This window comes from Apteryx rowi, unplaced genomic scaffold (genome assembly GCF_003343035.1).
Source record: "Apteryx rowi isolate R43461 unplaced genomic scaffold, aptRow1 scaffold_191, whole genome shotgun sequence".
NCBI classification, from domain to species: domain Eukaryota; kingdom Metazoa; phylum Chordata; class Aves; order Apterygiformes; family Apterygidae; genus Apteryx; species Apteryx rowi.
This window is the reverse complement of record NW_020448208.1, coordinates 917,142-934,641: the sequence shown is the minus strand read 5'-3', so window position 1 is coordinate 934,641 and position 17,500 is coordinate 917,142. Positions and strand designations below refer to the sequence as shown.

The 17,500-nt window shown below is 37.9% G+C and overlaps 1 protein-coding gene across 10 annotated transcripts in view; it reads right to left on the bottom strand.

The window, feature by feature from the left end:
- SYNCRIP (synaptotagmin binding cytoplasmic RNA interacting protein) overlaps nt 1–17,500 on the bottom strand; it is a 50,069-nt gene that overhangs the window by 7,334 nt on the left and 25,235 nt on the right. For 7 of the 10 annotated variants that reach the window (XM_026062692.1, XM_026062690.1, XM_026062691.1 and 4 more), the window contains 9 exons: nt 16,430–16,589; nt 15,403–15,521; nt 15,108–15,215; nt 13,240–13,353; nt 12,975–13,151; nt 7,898–8,033; nt 6,851–7,056; nt 3,072–3,221; nt 1,656–1,777 (listed from right to left, as the gene is read on the bottom strand). In XM_026062692.1, the coding sequence (XP_025918477.1) occupies nt 1,656–1,777; nt 3,072–3,221; nt 6,851–7,056; nt 7,898–8,033; nt 12,975–13,151; nt 13,240–13,353; nt 15,108–15,215; nt 15,403–15,521; nt 16,430–16,589 (1,292 nt within the window). Of the gene's footprint in view, nt 7–294; nt 413–1,655; nt 1,778–3,071; nt 3,222–6,850; nt 7,057–7,897; nt 8,034–12,974; nt 13,152–13,239; nt 13,354–15,107; nt 15,216–15,402; nt 15,522–16,429; nt 16,590–17,500 lie in introns of those variants that run through there. The other 3 variants (XR_003252975.1, XM_026062697.1, XM_026062693.1) reach the window with 3 other exon arrangements.

Here is a 17,500-nt window from a genome sequence, read left to right as displayed (position 1 = left end):
GGAACCCTAAGGAAATTAAAAGCCCTTACAATTCACTCTTGAACAGTATATTTAAAAATCCAAGCATGCCTAGAGTTTAATTAAACTAGCTGCTTTCCTACTAGCAGTTCATAAAAATAAATGAACAAAGAAAACTTCCAAATCAAGGAACCAGAAAAAAGAACTGAAATAGTGAAATTATCATACCTCTGACTAGAAAAATAAAAGTGGCAGCCCTACTCTACCTACCTCCACAAAATTAGACATGTGCATCTTTATTAAGGAAATAATAATAATAAAAAAGGGATAACATACAGCATTATATTAATATATTAGTGTTGTCACATGCCAGGAAGAATTTCAGTGTTATAAATACATGCACACTATCCAAAAGTAATAATTCTGGGTTTCAGGTAAGCTCCAGAGAACAGTCCTTAAGAAGAAGAAAAAAAAACAACAAAACACATGGCATTATAATTGATCAGGTGCCGTTTAAGGAAGTCTTCCTTTTCATCACAGGAAACAGGCCACTATCAGATCTTGAATGCAAGACTATCAAAACTGTCTATTACAGCATGTCTATTTGTCTAATAGAGAGACTTTTTTGATATTATTCTAATAGGAGAAAAGCATGCCTCCAACCAGAGACAATGAAACCAAACCATACAGACAACTCCCTGTGTTGAGAAGTAACTTTGTGCAACTTCCAACAGTATTTTACATTGCAATTAGATAAACAGATATTTATGGTGCTTTTGCCAAGATACAAAACATATGGAGAGAAACAAAATGAATTTTTATCACCAGAAGATTTAAACAGAACTGAAAAAGCCTAGCATAGAAGAAAACCAAAACAATAGAGAAATCCACTACTTACAGCAAAGCCAGATGCCCAGGGAAAAAGAACAAAAGGGCCAAAAGAAGTTGCAACAACTATAAGCAGGGCAAACTTAAGCAATTCCACGTGTATGCTAGGTCACCATCTGGAGATCTGTATTAATCTGGTAACCTAGCTATTCTGTCTTCTTGGATGCTGCRCAGCAGCACTGGCAGAAGTTATTTTTGGAAATATGGAGGGGGAGGGAAGATGGTTAGGAAAGCTACAAGATATCCAAGAAGAAAAACACATGAGAACATTAAGCAGAATACACTGGCAAGACATGCATTTTTGCCATGTTCAAAATCTGTTAGTGCAAAATATAATTATTAGTTTAAGTTTAGAAACTTCATGAGCTTATCTATCTTCTGGAAGTGGCAAAAAAAGAATGTGGGGTTCCTCCTTTCAGTGAACACATTATTAAACAGGGGTCCTGTATCAGTTCTTCTAAGTCTGCTGGGAGGAGCACATGTTGCTAAGTAGATTCATGTGACGGATCAGTGCAGAAGTACACGAACTTCAGAAGAAAAAGTGTAAAGTATGCAGGTTTCATGACCTTCAGACATTTCCTTTGGTGCTCACACACACATTGAGCAAAACGGGACCTGAATTCTCACCAACACCACTACTAAATCAGTAATTTTGATGTAAAATACAAACAATTTAAACGCATCCAACATTTTCAGAGAAGCCAAAAAAAATGTGTACACTGTAGTATAGCTACTAAAATACCCAAAGCTCCAATTCTGTACATGTCTTTCAGAAGTAACACAAAATATGTGCATGCATTTACACTTACATCTGATTTTTAGCCGCTTGTCTCTGAGCTTTCCGTTCTTTCCTTTTTTGATCTGGTGGCTTAGCAAAAACAATTTCAATGTTTTCTCCCTCTAAATCTTTGCCATTCATTTCTTCCATTGCCTGAAGGAATTAACCAGACTTTAAATATACTTCTAAGCATATCTGAAGTAATTTATTTTATTCTATCCTTTATAGTATGCATTTTAATATTTGTTATCCAGAACTAAAACAACCATATAAATCTAAGTCAAAGAGCATAATATTGTGGGTTTCAGAGAGTTATTCATTTCTTCTTAACTTGCCTCTCAAACCTAGGACTGCATGTATCAGTTTAAAATCTTCCACTTAAAACTGTAATCTTCAATCTTTGCAAACTGCTGGCTTCAATCTTTGCAAACTCTTTCAATTAATGAAATGACGGAACTGTCTTCTGAAAGGACAGCTTTTGCAATAAGGGGGTAGAGGATAAATTCTAATATCAGCATATATACAAATACCACTAAAGCTAGAGATCAATGTGCGTTTTTATTCCCTCATTCTACTTGTAATAAGTTCTTCCTTATTTTATTGGAAGCCAGAAATTAGGATTTAACATGCTCATTCTGACATAAAAAAAGGGGGAGGGGGGAAAGCACACATTTCCCAGTAGTCAGTGAACATTACATATTTACACATAAATTTAAAGCAGGGGAATCCTAAAGATTCTACCATTTCTAGGGACTCTCTAGACTCCAGAGAGCTGAGCCTTGACACAACACACATCCTGTGAAGAGATTCTTCCCATCATTTAGAGCATCTGCTTTAAGGCATCTGGATGAATAAGGACAGCTGAATCCCCTTGTATCCTGCACCATCCCACAGGAAACAAACAATATATATACACTACAGGAAGGGCAAGAATTACATTTTCCCTTCCGATCAAAAGATGACAGGAGAAAAACCACCACCAAAAGGCTAACAAAATCCAGGGATTACAACTACTCAGTTGTCCTGCACCGCTCATCAAAAAGAAAAGGTGCTCATTCCACACCATAAAAAGTAAGTCATTCTGTTCCTAGAAAATAAAAAGATCACCTAAATTTCTATCACCTGTCCTAAAGAAACTGCTTTAGATTCTACCGATAATTTGGTGAGAAGTCATCAACTTCTGGCACTTCAGTTATAAATGATAACACATGTGATTATCTGAGATACTTATCAGCAGAATTACTTAGGACAGTCACATCTAAGATCCAGTTTTCAAGCTAGCAACTGTATTTTCCTAGGAGACACCTATATAGGAAAAAGTTATCAGTGACAATGCTTTAACATTCACTCAGATAAAGCTTCTTCTCAAGTTAAAAGTACACAGCTTCTAAATGTTGTGTTTAGTCAGTACTTCCAGGCACACAAAKTTACAGTCCCCATCACTTACCTTTACAGCACCATCCCGTTCATCAAAATGAATGAAAGCATAGTCTTTTAGCTTCTTCACTCGTTCTAGCTTTCCAAATTGACTGAAGGCCTTTTCTAGTATCTCCTCTGTTACAGTATTGGCAAGATTGCGTACAAACAAAACTTTTACCTAAAAACAAAATAAAAAAAAAATCAAGACTTAAAAGTATGATCTGAACACAAAATAAGTTTTGCAAGTCATTACTATTGGCAGCACTGGAAAGGTCACTTCATTTTGTGTGTGTGTGTGCATGCACACATTATACAGACACACACACATATATAAAAATATATATATTCTTACAACGTGAGTTGGCTGCAAACCTTCCTGACTACTAGAACTATTAAGTCAATTTTTAAACATGATTACATAGTAATGTATCCTGAAAAATCAATGCAATTTATGTTAATATTGAAAAGAATCCTAGCAGCAAGCTTCAACTCAGGAACACTTTCAAAATTAAAAGACAGCATCCAAGATCGGTTACACGCAAAATAATTAACTTATCAAAACATTTCATTGTTCAGACAAGTTTTTACTAAGGTATCTGCAGAACAGCCACCACCGTAATATCTAGGTCGGAGGTGACCTGGCCTGCAGTTCTTGAGCTCTTTGACTTGTGGCTCCCATGCCACAGCTACACCAAATACCTAACAGCAAGACTGTGCTTGCCTGGGCAAGTTTATTGACCTGAATCCACAGCTGGAGAAGGGAAGACAGACAGAAGGGGATGCTAAGACACACACTGCCAGGTCACCCCTGGACTTTCTCAAAAGTCAAACATGGTCCCTGCCTTGGTGAACACCCATCTTCAAACAATTCTGACAATCTGTTCCCCGCCCCCTCCGGCTCTCTAGAGCATGGAATAGGATTCTTAAGTCACATGAAGACAGATATGCAGCTTGTAGGGTCAGAAAGATTGGTTATCTTTAAGTATTCAGATATGCCTTAACTGCCCGATAGTCACTTAATCACCACCAGAATCCAAAGTTGTGTCAATCACCAACCGCTTAAGATAAAAGAAAATACAGGGCAGTCTGAGAAAAGACAAACCTTATTTAACAGAGCAGAGAGATTAACTGACACCGTCTGCAAGTTATGCTTGTACACCATGAATCACATACAATACTGAGTTGCTATCACTTGAAGACCTGCCCTTGCATCCACATTCAGGTTACACTAAATGACTACAAGCTATCATGTTTGCACATCATCCAGGAGTCTCACAATTTATACAAGCGCCTCTTACTTGTTGGGAGAGTCCTTTCTATAGGCTGCCACCATGCCTTAACACCATGTTCACTTCCTATTGCTGAAGAATGCTTACAGTCTTATTTTCCAAAAGTGCAACCACCAATGCAGCTGCAAGTCAGCTGCAAAGATTTGCAACTTCCATCCACATCCCCTCCACCAGCATTAATTTCTCACCAGATGAAAACAAAAGCAAGTGAACATGGTTGGTGCATGGGTGCATTGACTTCCCATTCCTGATCCCAAAGGTCAGCACAAATAACACAGGGTGTGAAGGGACCAAAGAAAACACTTCCGTTTGTTGAGGCAGAGCTATACTCTCTGCTTCTACCAAGCATAGGAACCCAGTAAATCCAGGCACCTGTTTTATATGAAGTAATTATTAATGCAATTAAGTTACAAATAAATAGAACAGATTTCTAGAAATTTTTATTATACTCTATGTTAGAACTAGGATGGGATGCAGAGTTTGGAAGAAAGGATACTACAGATCATAAATCTGATCCAAAATAGCAACTCTAGTCTTTGGAAATAACTACGCTAGGCGATTCTCAGGAGATGGTAAGAATCATAGTGAGCTTCAGAGAGAAAGCTTCTTCCTAACCTACCCCAAGCTCTTCCTGCATGCCCTTATGGTAAGGGCAACCTGTATTTTTTATAAGACATATGTAATAATGATTTTTAGTAAACTGTCCTAATCACTAACTTAACATTGCACCTGGGATCTTATTCTGACTACAGCAGTAGCTCAGCTGCCCTTCCTCTTAGGAATAAACTGCAATAAACCACTGAAAGTAAGCCTAACATTTCCAAGAAGTGTATGTAGATGTGATCATATTTTCTGCAAATGTACCTTCAGTGGGCAAGAAAGACTGCAGAATAGAGCCTTTTCTTATTCTAGAAATGAGTTAAGTGACCCACCACCAATGCTTGCTTGCCCTCAACTTCTGGCTTCAGCCACAAGCTAGACACTCTCTACTTCCTCAGTATTTCCATTCACATAATCCCTTTTTCAACAAGCCTTCAACCCAAGCTACATTCCACATCTTTGGCACATGGCACTAAATGTATATAAGTTGATTTTCTGCACCTTTTCTTTACTTCGTGGGTTTTCCCCTTTATGTTTTTATGTCCCACTTTAAGGACGAAACAATACAAGGTACTAAAACATGCAGTTTAATCCATCTGAAAAACTGTATAAAACAGAGCAAAACACTATCAAGCTTTAATTTCTTTAGCTTTCATTCCCTACATCTGTAAATTTACTTTTGAAAGATATCTAATTATGTCCTTTATCACTTCGCACTTATCTATTCAGTCATGTCAGCAGAAGTCCCTGCTAATTTATTTTAACATTTTGCTGGATTAGGACTCTTCTCTTTGAGCCAAGAAACTGATCAGACGGAAAAGCTGCCATATGGAGGAAATACCACCTTAGAAAAATGTTACCTGCAAGACTCTTCCCTGATGCTGACAGTCTATGATGCCAGGCAAGCAAAAAAAAAAAAAAAAAAAAAAGACTGTGACAGGGTAGTCCGAAAGCTTCTGTAATACCTGCATTTCAAAAGCAGCTTTTTCCTAAAACAAGCCCCCACCCCCAGACCTTTTCCCTTACAGCTCACCAAAGAGGAGATCCCAGCCAAGCTACCTTACTAGGTCCATCAAAGTAGGACTCCAGCAAGTGACGTGTCTCAGATGAGAGAAAAAGCAAGATGAAAAACAAGCAAAGAGAAAGAGATAAGGACATGGGCTAGCTATGAGCTTGCATTAAATAACTCAGCTACACAACATAACTGAAAAAAGCAGGGCTGGGCTTTATCTGATGGCCAAAAATCAGGTAACCTGTTTCTGTGGCAAACATTACACGTACATAACAAAAACTGTTACAACTTATTTCAAAGCGTTAAAAGTTCAGAATTTCRTTTCACTATAACATTCAAAATCCAGAATATTACCATTCTTAACATTTCAAGGAATTAAAAACACCACAGAGTTAAAGATACAAGTCCCAATGAATATAACTGCTTAACTTCTCAGGAATAACTTTTAAAATGCAACTTTGAAAATCCCAGTGTGTGTGTCCTCCCTTCTGAAGTTATAAATACACAATTCCAGGCTAATTAAGATTTGCTCTGCCATCATCTCTAGAATTCTCTCCTCCCAAATATTAAGCTAGAAGCCACCAAATATTAAGCTACAAGCTCCTGCAACTTTTGGAGTCACTACCATTACTTCCAGATGAGAGAGAAAGTAGATCAACATACATATCATTTTAGTCATTGGCATGAACAATGTTCAACATTGTCTCAGGTAGCAGGAAATAACACCTACCAACGAAGTTTTTAAATACATTTCAATTCCAGAATGCATTCATATTTTTACCATCTCACATTTAGCTTATCATTCAAGAATGCTCAAAGATACCATTTTAACTTATGCTAATATCAGGAAATACTTACTCTAGAACAAGGCACTCTAAATATATGCTTCCCTTACTGCTTTATTACCTTTGCCATGACTTCAGGATCTGGATCTTCTATAGGGTCAGCCCATTCAACCGTAACAACATTTCCCCAGACTTTCACTTTGCCACTCATTAACCTACGTCTGGCCTGAGCAGCAGTTTTGTGATCTTCATATTCAAGGAAACAGAAACCCCTGTTCTTTTTCTTGTCATCAGGCTGATGATACAATATGACATCTGTAAGACCCTCTGAAATTAAGCAAAATATTTATTTGATGTGGCTTCAATACACAAATTAGTAGTATAAAGTGGGGATTATCTTTCTGAGAAGTGCATCTTAGAAAAAAACAAAAAAAAAACAAAAAAAACCCACCACTTCCAAAGAGAAACTTTACACCATCCCAACACAGGTTCCATTTTTAATAGTGGAAAAGGCTTAGTAGCTATGAAAGAGTACCTTCTCCTCTCACTGAATGGAGAAGAGACAGCACAGCCCAAAGTTGTACTTTGTCAGTTCTCCTCTCACACTCTTAAGTCACAACACACCATATTATTTGAACATTCATGGAAAAATACAAGAGGTCAAACTTGCATGATTTTAAGACTTCTAAAAAATTTCAGTGTTGCTCCAAGGAACCCAAGTATATTATTTGGTAACAGAGGAAGCCATAAAATGTTATCTTTGTCCGCTTATATGCGGTTATCAAAAAGAGATCCTTATCAAATCATTAAGAATTCTGAAGCACAGAACTAGTTATGTTCTTGCTTCAATTCTGCTTTAAAAAGGTTTAACACATCCTTTAGTATTGAAATTATAGAACCATCCATTTCTTTGAATGGATATTTTAAACAGTGGACAGTTATTCTCTATGTAAAACTTGGAGCTGCATACCCAGTGCAATCAGATATTTCAGCCTGCAGCAGAGTAAAGTTTAAAAAAGTTAGTTGTTCTAAAAGTCAGGACAAAAGCTAAGTGATCTCAGTTCAAAGTCATCATCATTCAACCGTAAGCCGAAAGATGGTGAAAAGAGTTCATCACTGATCATGTTTTACATCTCTCCAGCTCTCGAAATCGTATTTATCGACTTACCTGTTACTTTGCTAAATTCTTCAACAATTTGCTCCTTGGTTTTACTCTTAGGAATAGAGCCAACAAAAAGTCTATTATTGGCAACAGAGATGCATACACCAATGTGTTTTCCAGAACGAATTTCATGGTTGTTGTACTGAAAGAAAAACAATTAAACAATCACCAGTTACAGATCATTTTTACTCTAACAGCAGCACACCAAATATTTTCCTTCTGTAATCATAACACATAGTAATACATTAAAATCCTAGGAGCTTAACATATTCTTGCTACATTCAACTAATAGTTTTGCAGTATACCCATGTTTTCTAAGAAATCTCCACAATTTCAGCCAACAATTATCTTTCTCTTCTTGTTCAAGTCTCTTACTTAATACATATTTCTAGAGAGGTTTTTTCTAGGGAGATTTTTTTCACATAGAACCACAAATGGTGAATCTTGCATCTATGCTATCAAGGTAAAGGCTACTCCCTGTCACAACAGTGCAGGAAAAAAAATGCAAGTTACTCTACACACTGAATCTGTGAATTCCTAAATCGAATCTTGTGTAATAAAAGACAGGTGTTACAAGTCAGATTCCCTTCAAGAGTTCCACAGTTAACAAAAGAAAAAAAAACAACAACAAACTCCCAAACAGCATTCATGATTAGGTCTCCTCCACAAAGTCAGTGTGCAAGAGCAATTGCCAAATTCTTTCCAAAGCGCTTAAGACTGCACACATAAACACAGTATACTGCCAACCCCCCCCCCTTCTACTGACTTGAAATCCTAAGACTTCTGTACAAATCCCTCTCCCAAAACAGGTAATTCAGAAGACACCCTGAATAAGACAGGAGTTCAAGGGTCGGGGGGGGGGGGAAGTATTACTGGAGACACCTGTAGAAAAAATGCCTTTCATTCAGATGCAGAACAGATATACATCACCCAAATAAGAAGCAGGGAGGCTAACTGGTGGTATATCAACCACTTTTCCACTGAAAGCTCCATAATAGACAATTCTGTAGCTAGGAAAGCTTATTTTGTAGTCAACATTTTATTGACAAGCAGTAGGATAACTTCAAATTTAATCTTGCTATATATTTTAGGAGCAATTCTGTTCTTGATAAACGTTCCTGCAGAAGCAAGTCTTCCCACACCTCCTATTGCTTTGTGTACTAAAATCAGGGTGAAGATTTATTTATTTACATTTTGCATTTATCTGTCATAAACAACACAAACTACATTACATTGAAAATCTTCACGAAAGCTGGACAATTAAGTCAAAAGTGAGCTAAAAGAAAAACCACATATGTGAGAAGTATCTGTGCTTCATACCAAAGTAAGCATGTTCCCACCTAGTTATGTGTGCCCCGAAGCATATTAAAATACAGTAAAAGACTTCTATCTGCATATCTGCTGCCCATGCTACAGAGGAAGAACTGATTTTAAAGGAGGCAACAGAACGGCACAGGAAGACTGTGTATACATTTTACAGTTATGTCACTGATGAACAGACTCATACACATGAACTTAAGACAGATTCTAGCAGCTCAAAAAAATCTTTTAAAAAAACACACAGTGCATGACTTAAAAAGCTGACCATTTATTAGTCTGGATACAAGACACAAATTGATTCTTCTTCAATTGTGTCATCTACAATATAAGACATTATCTGACTGTTCTTACTAAATCTAAGACCAAAGTTTGGCTTCACATTTAACTGAAAAGCCTCTCACAAACCTCCTGACAACAAAATAGCATTTCATAATTAAAATACATATATTTCTACTATATTCCACATTTATAGTAGTTCCTAAACAGTTCTTTCATACTTCAATACGTTAACCACTACTTTTCATTGCATGTTTCTCTCAGCACAAACAAAATTACACCTTGAATTAGGTGCTCTTAGAGATAAAGTTTGTGCTTTTTAGACAATTAGTTTGCACACCAGCTGTAAACTCAGATTAGATGTGTACAAGCCCAAATCATGATTTGGATAAAGTGCCAAAAAGGAGTAAGGCTACCAAAGTAGCAAGGTCTCTATCCCATCACTACTGAATCAATACCCAAAGTTAGTAACACAAACATTAATACCCTCTAGACCCTATAAAAGATACAGACTTTTTTGCTAAGTTCTTCAAGAATTGACTTGCAAACAACGGGTCAAAGTATACATGAAGTCTGTTCTGTCATTATAACCACTTAAACATTCACCAGCAGTTTTAGTTTATTTTCAGCAGCAAACAGCAAGTTGCAGTGCTATGTGTAGCTAGCAAACTGTTTGATATGCATATCTGAATAATTCACCTGTATTTACACTTCGATCAAACTTTTACTTGCCTAGTCAAAAACAGTGAAAACTATAACAAGTGTGTGTTTTCCTACAAACTTCACCACCCCAACTGTTGTACCTCTGTCTATCTACAGTAAATCTAAGCACTCAAAAGTTTGTTACTAGAGCAAAATCTGTAACAATATGAAGTAGTAGAAGGGGAACTGAACACACGTGCAGAATACAAGTGGAATTGTAATTCCTAATTCAGACAGTTTAGAACAGAAGTTAAATGCAAGCATGCCAACAGGGAAAAAGTGCCATCAGAGCTGACTTCTTATAGACAGTGCTTGTGTAAAAAGAACATTTGAGATGCCACTTCTAACTTAACCAGCATTGGGGAAGGGGTGTGGGAGAGAGGGCCAAGCGTGTACTGGAGTAAGTACCAAACATAAAATTAACTGCTGTTAGTATCTGTAAGTCTTCTCACTATTAGACCACAGCATCATTCCATTTTGTCTCAAGCACCACCCCAAAGGTATTTCAAACAAAACTGAGGATGTTCTCTCTTTTTTTTTTTAAGATGCTAAAGCTATGCATAAACAAAATCAGGGCTTGAATCTTTCAAATGGGAAAATTTCTCTGGCTAGTGAATAAGACAAGCCAACATTAAGTTCATTCAGAATTTTACTTCACTTTTATGTGATGTTGTCTTAAAGTTTGTGGATGATACAGCAGCCATCCAAAGATAAATCATGTAAAGTACTGCTATGCTAACTGCTAGAGCCTGAAGACAGCTCAGTTTATTCTCTGCTACTGTCTGGGTATTGACAAAATCTCCGATCTGTCTCTTTTATTAACACTCAGAAGCCTACAGGCAATGCAGAGATTTTTATTCATCACATTTTTGCTATATTTCAGAAGCTCTGAGAGAGGAAAAAAAAAAGTGCAAAGCTTTTGGGAAGAAGGTGGGAAAAAACAACAAAACTCCCATCCCAGTGAGTCCAGAAAGCTGGAAAACAAGTTGTCTATGCATCAGAAGATTAGATATAGTCTCAAAAAGAGTACTGGCTGTTAAAATACTAGGATGTTAAAATGCATAGGAAGAAGGAACCAGCAATTCCAAAGGGAATTTCAGCAGCCTCTCCCATGCATGCACAAGCAATGGACACAAGATTTTCAACAGGTCTCTGCAGTTGTGTCTTGCTGGTACTCTTGCAAATCACTCTGAGACACTTGTCTCTGGAAAACTTTTAATACAAAACACTAGCCAGCCAAATACTGATGGAACCATTCAAAAACTCTGATAAATGCCACAGGATCTGTTTTAGAAGGAATCGTGTCCTCAAAGAGGTCAGCATAAGGCTGAAAATTGCTGAGAAAAATAATCTTGAATTGATAGGGCAACTTTTCCAACTACTACATTCAGCAGCTATTTAACTTAAAAACAGAACATCACTTTACCCTATTTTTTTCTTGCACATCAAAGATCAGTTATAATATTCAGCTATATATATTTCTTCGCTTATATCATTTAGTGGAAGACAGACACCAATATCTGTTTTGTTACTTTTATGGAAGCAAAATCTGAATGAGTTTTCAAACCCTTAAGAGCATCTACATTTAAGCAAAATTAAGCTAACTAAAGAAAAATGTCTACTACGTGCCTCTGAGAATATATTTGGTTTGTTTTACTGTTCTAAGTCATGTGCACTACTCTGAAGGGTTCAAGCAACAGATGAATAGCTAACTTGACAATAAAAGGGCACAGAGGTATACACAAAGTTGAATCATCCCAAGTATATTTGGATTGTACACAGGAACACCAGAAGTTTTTAAGAAGTTAATTTTTTTTAAAAGAAGTTTAATGCTTAAAAAAGCCCCATCTTCCCTTTGTTTTGTCTCCACAATTGACTTTGTTAAAAATGTCAACAAGCCACCTTAATGATCCACGAGATGCACCTTATTCCAAAACTCAGATTTAAATCTTACTATATCAATACACCTCAGAATTAGCATGCTTAGCACTCTTGAGGGTCTTATCATGCACTGTGATCTCACCCATATCAGTGTAGCAATAACTAGCTCAAAGAATTTAAATTCCACTTCACTAGAAAAACAAGGGGGCAGTAGCAGAATATTAGGGGGGTTTGGACTGTTTTTAAATGATGGAGGCTTCATACATAAAACCTGCAAAGCTTATTAAGAGTGGCCTATTCCTTCTATCAAACTATTTCACACCTCTGCCTAAAACAGATAAAATGTTCTTTAACCTGGCAGATTTTCTGTCATTTTCCCAGACAGTTGCAATAGACAAAATAGACCTTAACAGTCAAAAGCAATTATTTCCCATCTGAACTATCTTATGAAATTCCATGACTTTAGAAGCCTTTTTCCAGTGTGGGGGCCCTCTGCTGGTGCACAAGCAAATCTGAAGTCATATAAACCTTTCCAACTCTTCTTTTGAAGAAGAAAAAAAAAGAGAAAAGAAAAGAAAAAAGAAAAGCACTTCTCTCCAAAATTCATTCAAAAAGCAGACAGATCAAAAGTCACTACCGCTAATACAACTTTTGTTAAGAGTACAGGCTCATCTAAATGGAACAAGCAGCAGTCCAACTTTTTTTCCTTCTTGTCTGTAATATGGCCAGTAACAATTTATACATAAAATTCTGTGGAAATATTTAAAAACACCTAGTGGACATCTATGGAATGACCTAATAATGACACAGTTTCCTCTTAAGCATTTAAGCACCAGGATGAGGACAGCTGCTTAGAAGCCAGAGTATTTAAAAAAAAAAAAAAAATACAAATAAGAAAACTTACCAGTTTAACAGCCTCCTGAGCTGCCTCTTTAGTACAAAAAGTGACAAAAGCATATCCTCTATTTAGACCAGTTAATGGATCCATCATTAAACGAAGATCCCATATAGGGCCAGCTTTCTCAAATAATGGAACAAGCTCATCTTCAAATAAGTCTCTTGGAATCTTGCCCACAAATATCTACAACAGACATATATAGCATAACTTGTAAAAAAAACCACGCCCAGTAAATATGATTACATTTACATAAGGACCTCCTTCTCCTTACCTCTGTACCAACAGAAGGTTGTTGTCCTGAATATACAGACTCTGGAGGAGGTCCACCATACTTTCGCTGTCCAGTAGTGACATCAAGAGTGTAGCCTGTTCTCTCCAAGAGTGCCTTCAAATAAGAAACTTAAATTTTAAAAATCATAAACCAATTCAGCTCATTTAGACACACTTCATTCACAAACAACAGACATGCTTATAATTCCACTTAAACTGTACTGCTTTAAAACTCTCACATGCAAACAAGCCTACTGCTGACACTTCAACAAGAAGCTTGCAAAACAACTATTAATCCTGCCAGGTAAAGAAACATTGTCAGAAAATTAGAGGTTCACATGAAGGTTTCCCGATTCCTTCATTTTCATACCAAAAAAAAAAAAAAAAAAGACAAGTAATAGAATAGCGAGCTTCCCTTTAATTAGGAAGATCTTAACAGTCCGAGTCACTTCTTGTTTTGGCATGCCCAATCCTGCAAACATTTATGCACAGAAGTTCCCTTCACTTAATGAGATTACTCATAAGTGTGAAGTAAAGAACACATGTGCTTACACTCCTGGAACACTGTTCTTACTGCTTCAGGTACCCCATCACTAAAGTGGTAATACTGTTTACTACTTTCTCCTATCCTGTCCTTCTCTATATATCTCAAATTCCTTGTGGACACATTCAGCAACCCAGCATAGCTGATTTTCACTAGAACCACTGCATACAGGTACAGATACACTACTGATTAAAAATGTTAGATGACATTCAGTATGAAAATATGTAACAAGAAACTCTTCTGGAACTAGTCTGTCTTAATAATTTTGTACAAAAAACAAACTAACTCTATATACAACGAAACAGCATATTAAACAAATCTAATTATAATCATTAGAGTTAATAACAACTTCACAACCTGAAAATTGCAAAACAAGACTTTAAACGCTTTAGCCATCAGCAGTAAAAGCTATTTTAAGTGAGTCAGTGTAGTCTTCATTTTAAGTAAGTCAATGTATTTTATGTGATGGTGACCGGAAGCCTTATCAGTTTATTGGAATTTACAATTCATGGCATTCTACCCTCAAAGACAGGAGGAAGAAGAAAAACAAAGACATTCTAGTTTTGCAAGCTACATAGCTATTTGCAGTATTTTAACACAGCCATTTTGCACTTTACGCACAAAAAGTTAAAGATGAAAGATTCTCTCACTTTTTTAAGACATCAATGAAGCATGCTTAGACAGTTTAAACTTGAATAAACTTCATATACTATCATAAAATCTAACATGAACAGTAGTATGCAACTCCTGAGACATAAACCACATAACAGGACTGATATCAAGAAATAATAATGTGATCATTAAGACAATTTTGCATACAGTTTTCGTAAACTGTACAGCAATGACATAGAACAGGCTGAACCCAAAATCCTCTAGTCTGTTTTTTTCAGACACACGTTATCTTCTCCCTACTTTACAGTTACCTTAAGTCTGAATGGGGGTGGGGAGGGGACACCCAGACCCCTAACTGAAGTTATGAATTTTGAACACAGTCAAAGTGCTATGCGGAGAAGTTTCCTAAAACTTTTACTGTGAAATAGTAAAACTGTTTCAGCAAGTGGCATACCCCAGTGTACAAGTGTAAAAGATTTTCAAGTCTTTCACTTTTGTACACATTCAGTTCCAATAATTAACAGCATATTCAGCTTCCTCTTGAAAAAGATGAAGTGTAAGATCAATATGCAAATAAGAGCTTACTAATAATGAAAAAATTAGATAAAATAGTTTTACTAGAAAAGCACGTTTCCCAAACAATTAAGGCATCAGTCACAACAGCTTGAAAAAACACATATGTATTGTATACCTTATACCTTTTAGGCACATACCTTAATTTTTGCCTCATCTGGTCCTTTGCTAGAATCTGCCACCTTGGTCCCCTGTTTTTCCCTCTGCCTGTATGTCTTCATGACTCCACATAAAAAGGCACTTTTGTTCTGCAAAAGACGTATTAATCTTCAGTTCTGCAAATATGACAGGCCAGAATCTAATTTTGTGTTGAACTAAAACAGTGTGCATTTTACATATCACATATGGACCGCTGAAGAGACTTTAAGCAGACCTCTTGCCAGTCTACTAGCAGTTTGTCCCTCAACAATTATATTCTAAATTGCTTAACGTTACCTGAACATGTGAGAGATCACTGTCTTTAAACTGCTGAAGCACTGCCAATGCACCTTCTTCATTAAATTCCTTTAAAGCTTCAATAGCTCTTTCATCTAGATCACTATGTGCAACTAGTCCTAGAGAAAAGGAAAAAAAATTACTCATTATATTTGGGCATCAGTCTTTGTTTAACCATATTTAACACATCCAACACATTTCAGTGACCCCTAAACCAATCACTGAGTAACATAAGTTCCTATACATAAGAAACCACTTATTCCTCTTCAAGTTAAAATTTTTTACGTTATCATCATTTTTCTATCAAAAAGAATTGCCAAAAAGTTAAGATTCAGAACAAGTGTTTTTGCATTTATGTTTTCATTCGATTTCTGTGAAATGCAGATGTTACACAGGCCACATTTATTTTCAATATCCTGAAGCTGAATACAGAAGGATCCATCAAAACCCGTCTTAAGCTTTACTAGCAATGGTAACTTGATACATTTTGAGAGAAGACTGTAAGGGCCATATAAACTACAGCACTAAAAGTGACAACCACAATCTAAAAAAAGAAAAAGAAATCCAGCTTAAAAAAAAATTGCAAGCTATACTATGCCTAAGAGACACAATAACCTTTGCATCCATAAGCTCAAATGCTAAGTCACTAAGTATCATTTCCAACAGAAGATGACTACCAAAGCTTCAGTTATCTAAAACTACTTAAGACTACTATACAGATGCACTAAGACCACATCACCTACTCCTTCTAAAAATCATCTGTTGCCTATTCCAGCTGTTGCTAAGGTTGCATGCATACTTCTCCTCTTTCCCACCCCTTAACCCAAGTAACCTGGCCCAAGACTTTTCTCTGAAAAATACTGTGACAAATTAAAGCACTGAGTTAAAAAAAAAAAAAAAACATAGATTTTGGTAAGACTGCAGTCCCCATACTTTTGGAAACCACAAAAAGTTGCTATTTTAGCCCAAAGACAGCATAATCCAATAAAATATTGTAAAGTGTGGTTTTGCAAGTTTTGCATCTTACCTGCAACGTAAATTTCATCTAGTTTTTCAGCAACTTTCTGTGGTAAACCAGCATCAAGCAATGTCTGGAAATGCTCAGAATGGGTAACTGCAGCAGAAGTATCCATGGGCTCTTCAGTACCATTCCCATTAACATGTTCAGTAGCCATGTTTCCAGATATCTGTTCAAATGCAATAAGCATCATAATTAAGCTAAAATGATCTTCAAGCAGAACAATTCAAGTGACAATACATGCAACAGACTGCTCTATTCCTGCAAAAAGTAAAAATAAAAATAATCTTTGACCGCTTCCCTGATACTTTCAGCTTCGGAAGAAGCACAAAATTCCTCAAAAGAAGCACTAACACAAAGGAAAACCCTAACACCACTGCCTAGCGGGGGTGGGGTAGCTTTCACTGCAGGTTTTACACAATCCAGCCAGACACACTGACTCACCTCCCTCTCTCCGTCTCTCTAACACTCCCTAAGAAGCTCTGAACAAGTTAGAAATGGAGCAAGAAGCCAATGGCGGGGGTGGGAGGAAGAGCAAACCTGCCACATGCAGCCGCCGCTACCGCGCGATACCGTCACCGACACCCGCCGCTGCCTCCACCTCCGCCGCCCGCTGCCAACTCGCTGCCCCCCGGAGCCAGGCGCGGGCCGCCGCCGCCGGCCCCGGGCGCGGCCGGAACCCCTTCCCGCCTCCTCGCCGGTGCCGGCCGGGCCGGCGAGGGGAACAAAGCGCTCTTCCCCGTCCGCACCCACCCACAGCGGCGGCCGCCGCCGCCATGAGCCCGATGGAAACACGTGCTCTGCGCGTTCAGATGTCCTACAACTTCCTCCAGTGACCGACTTCCCCCTCCCCGCCACACTCCCGCAGGAGGAGCGGCTCCCCCCACCCGAGCCCCAGCCATTCCCACCTCTCGCCCTATTCCCCCCGGAGAGCGCTTGCAACACACCGGGCCCGATTTCACCACTCGGCCCGCAGCTCGCGGCGCCTCCCGGCCCCGCCGCCGCCGCCGCCCCCCGCCCGCACCTCTCGCCGACACAATGCGGGGCCCCGGCGCAGCCCCTTCGCCCGGCCGGCAAGCG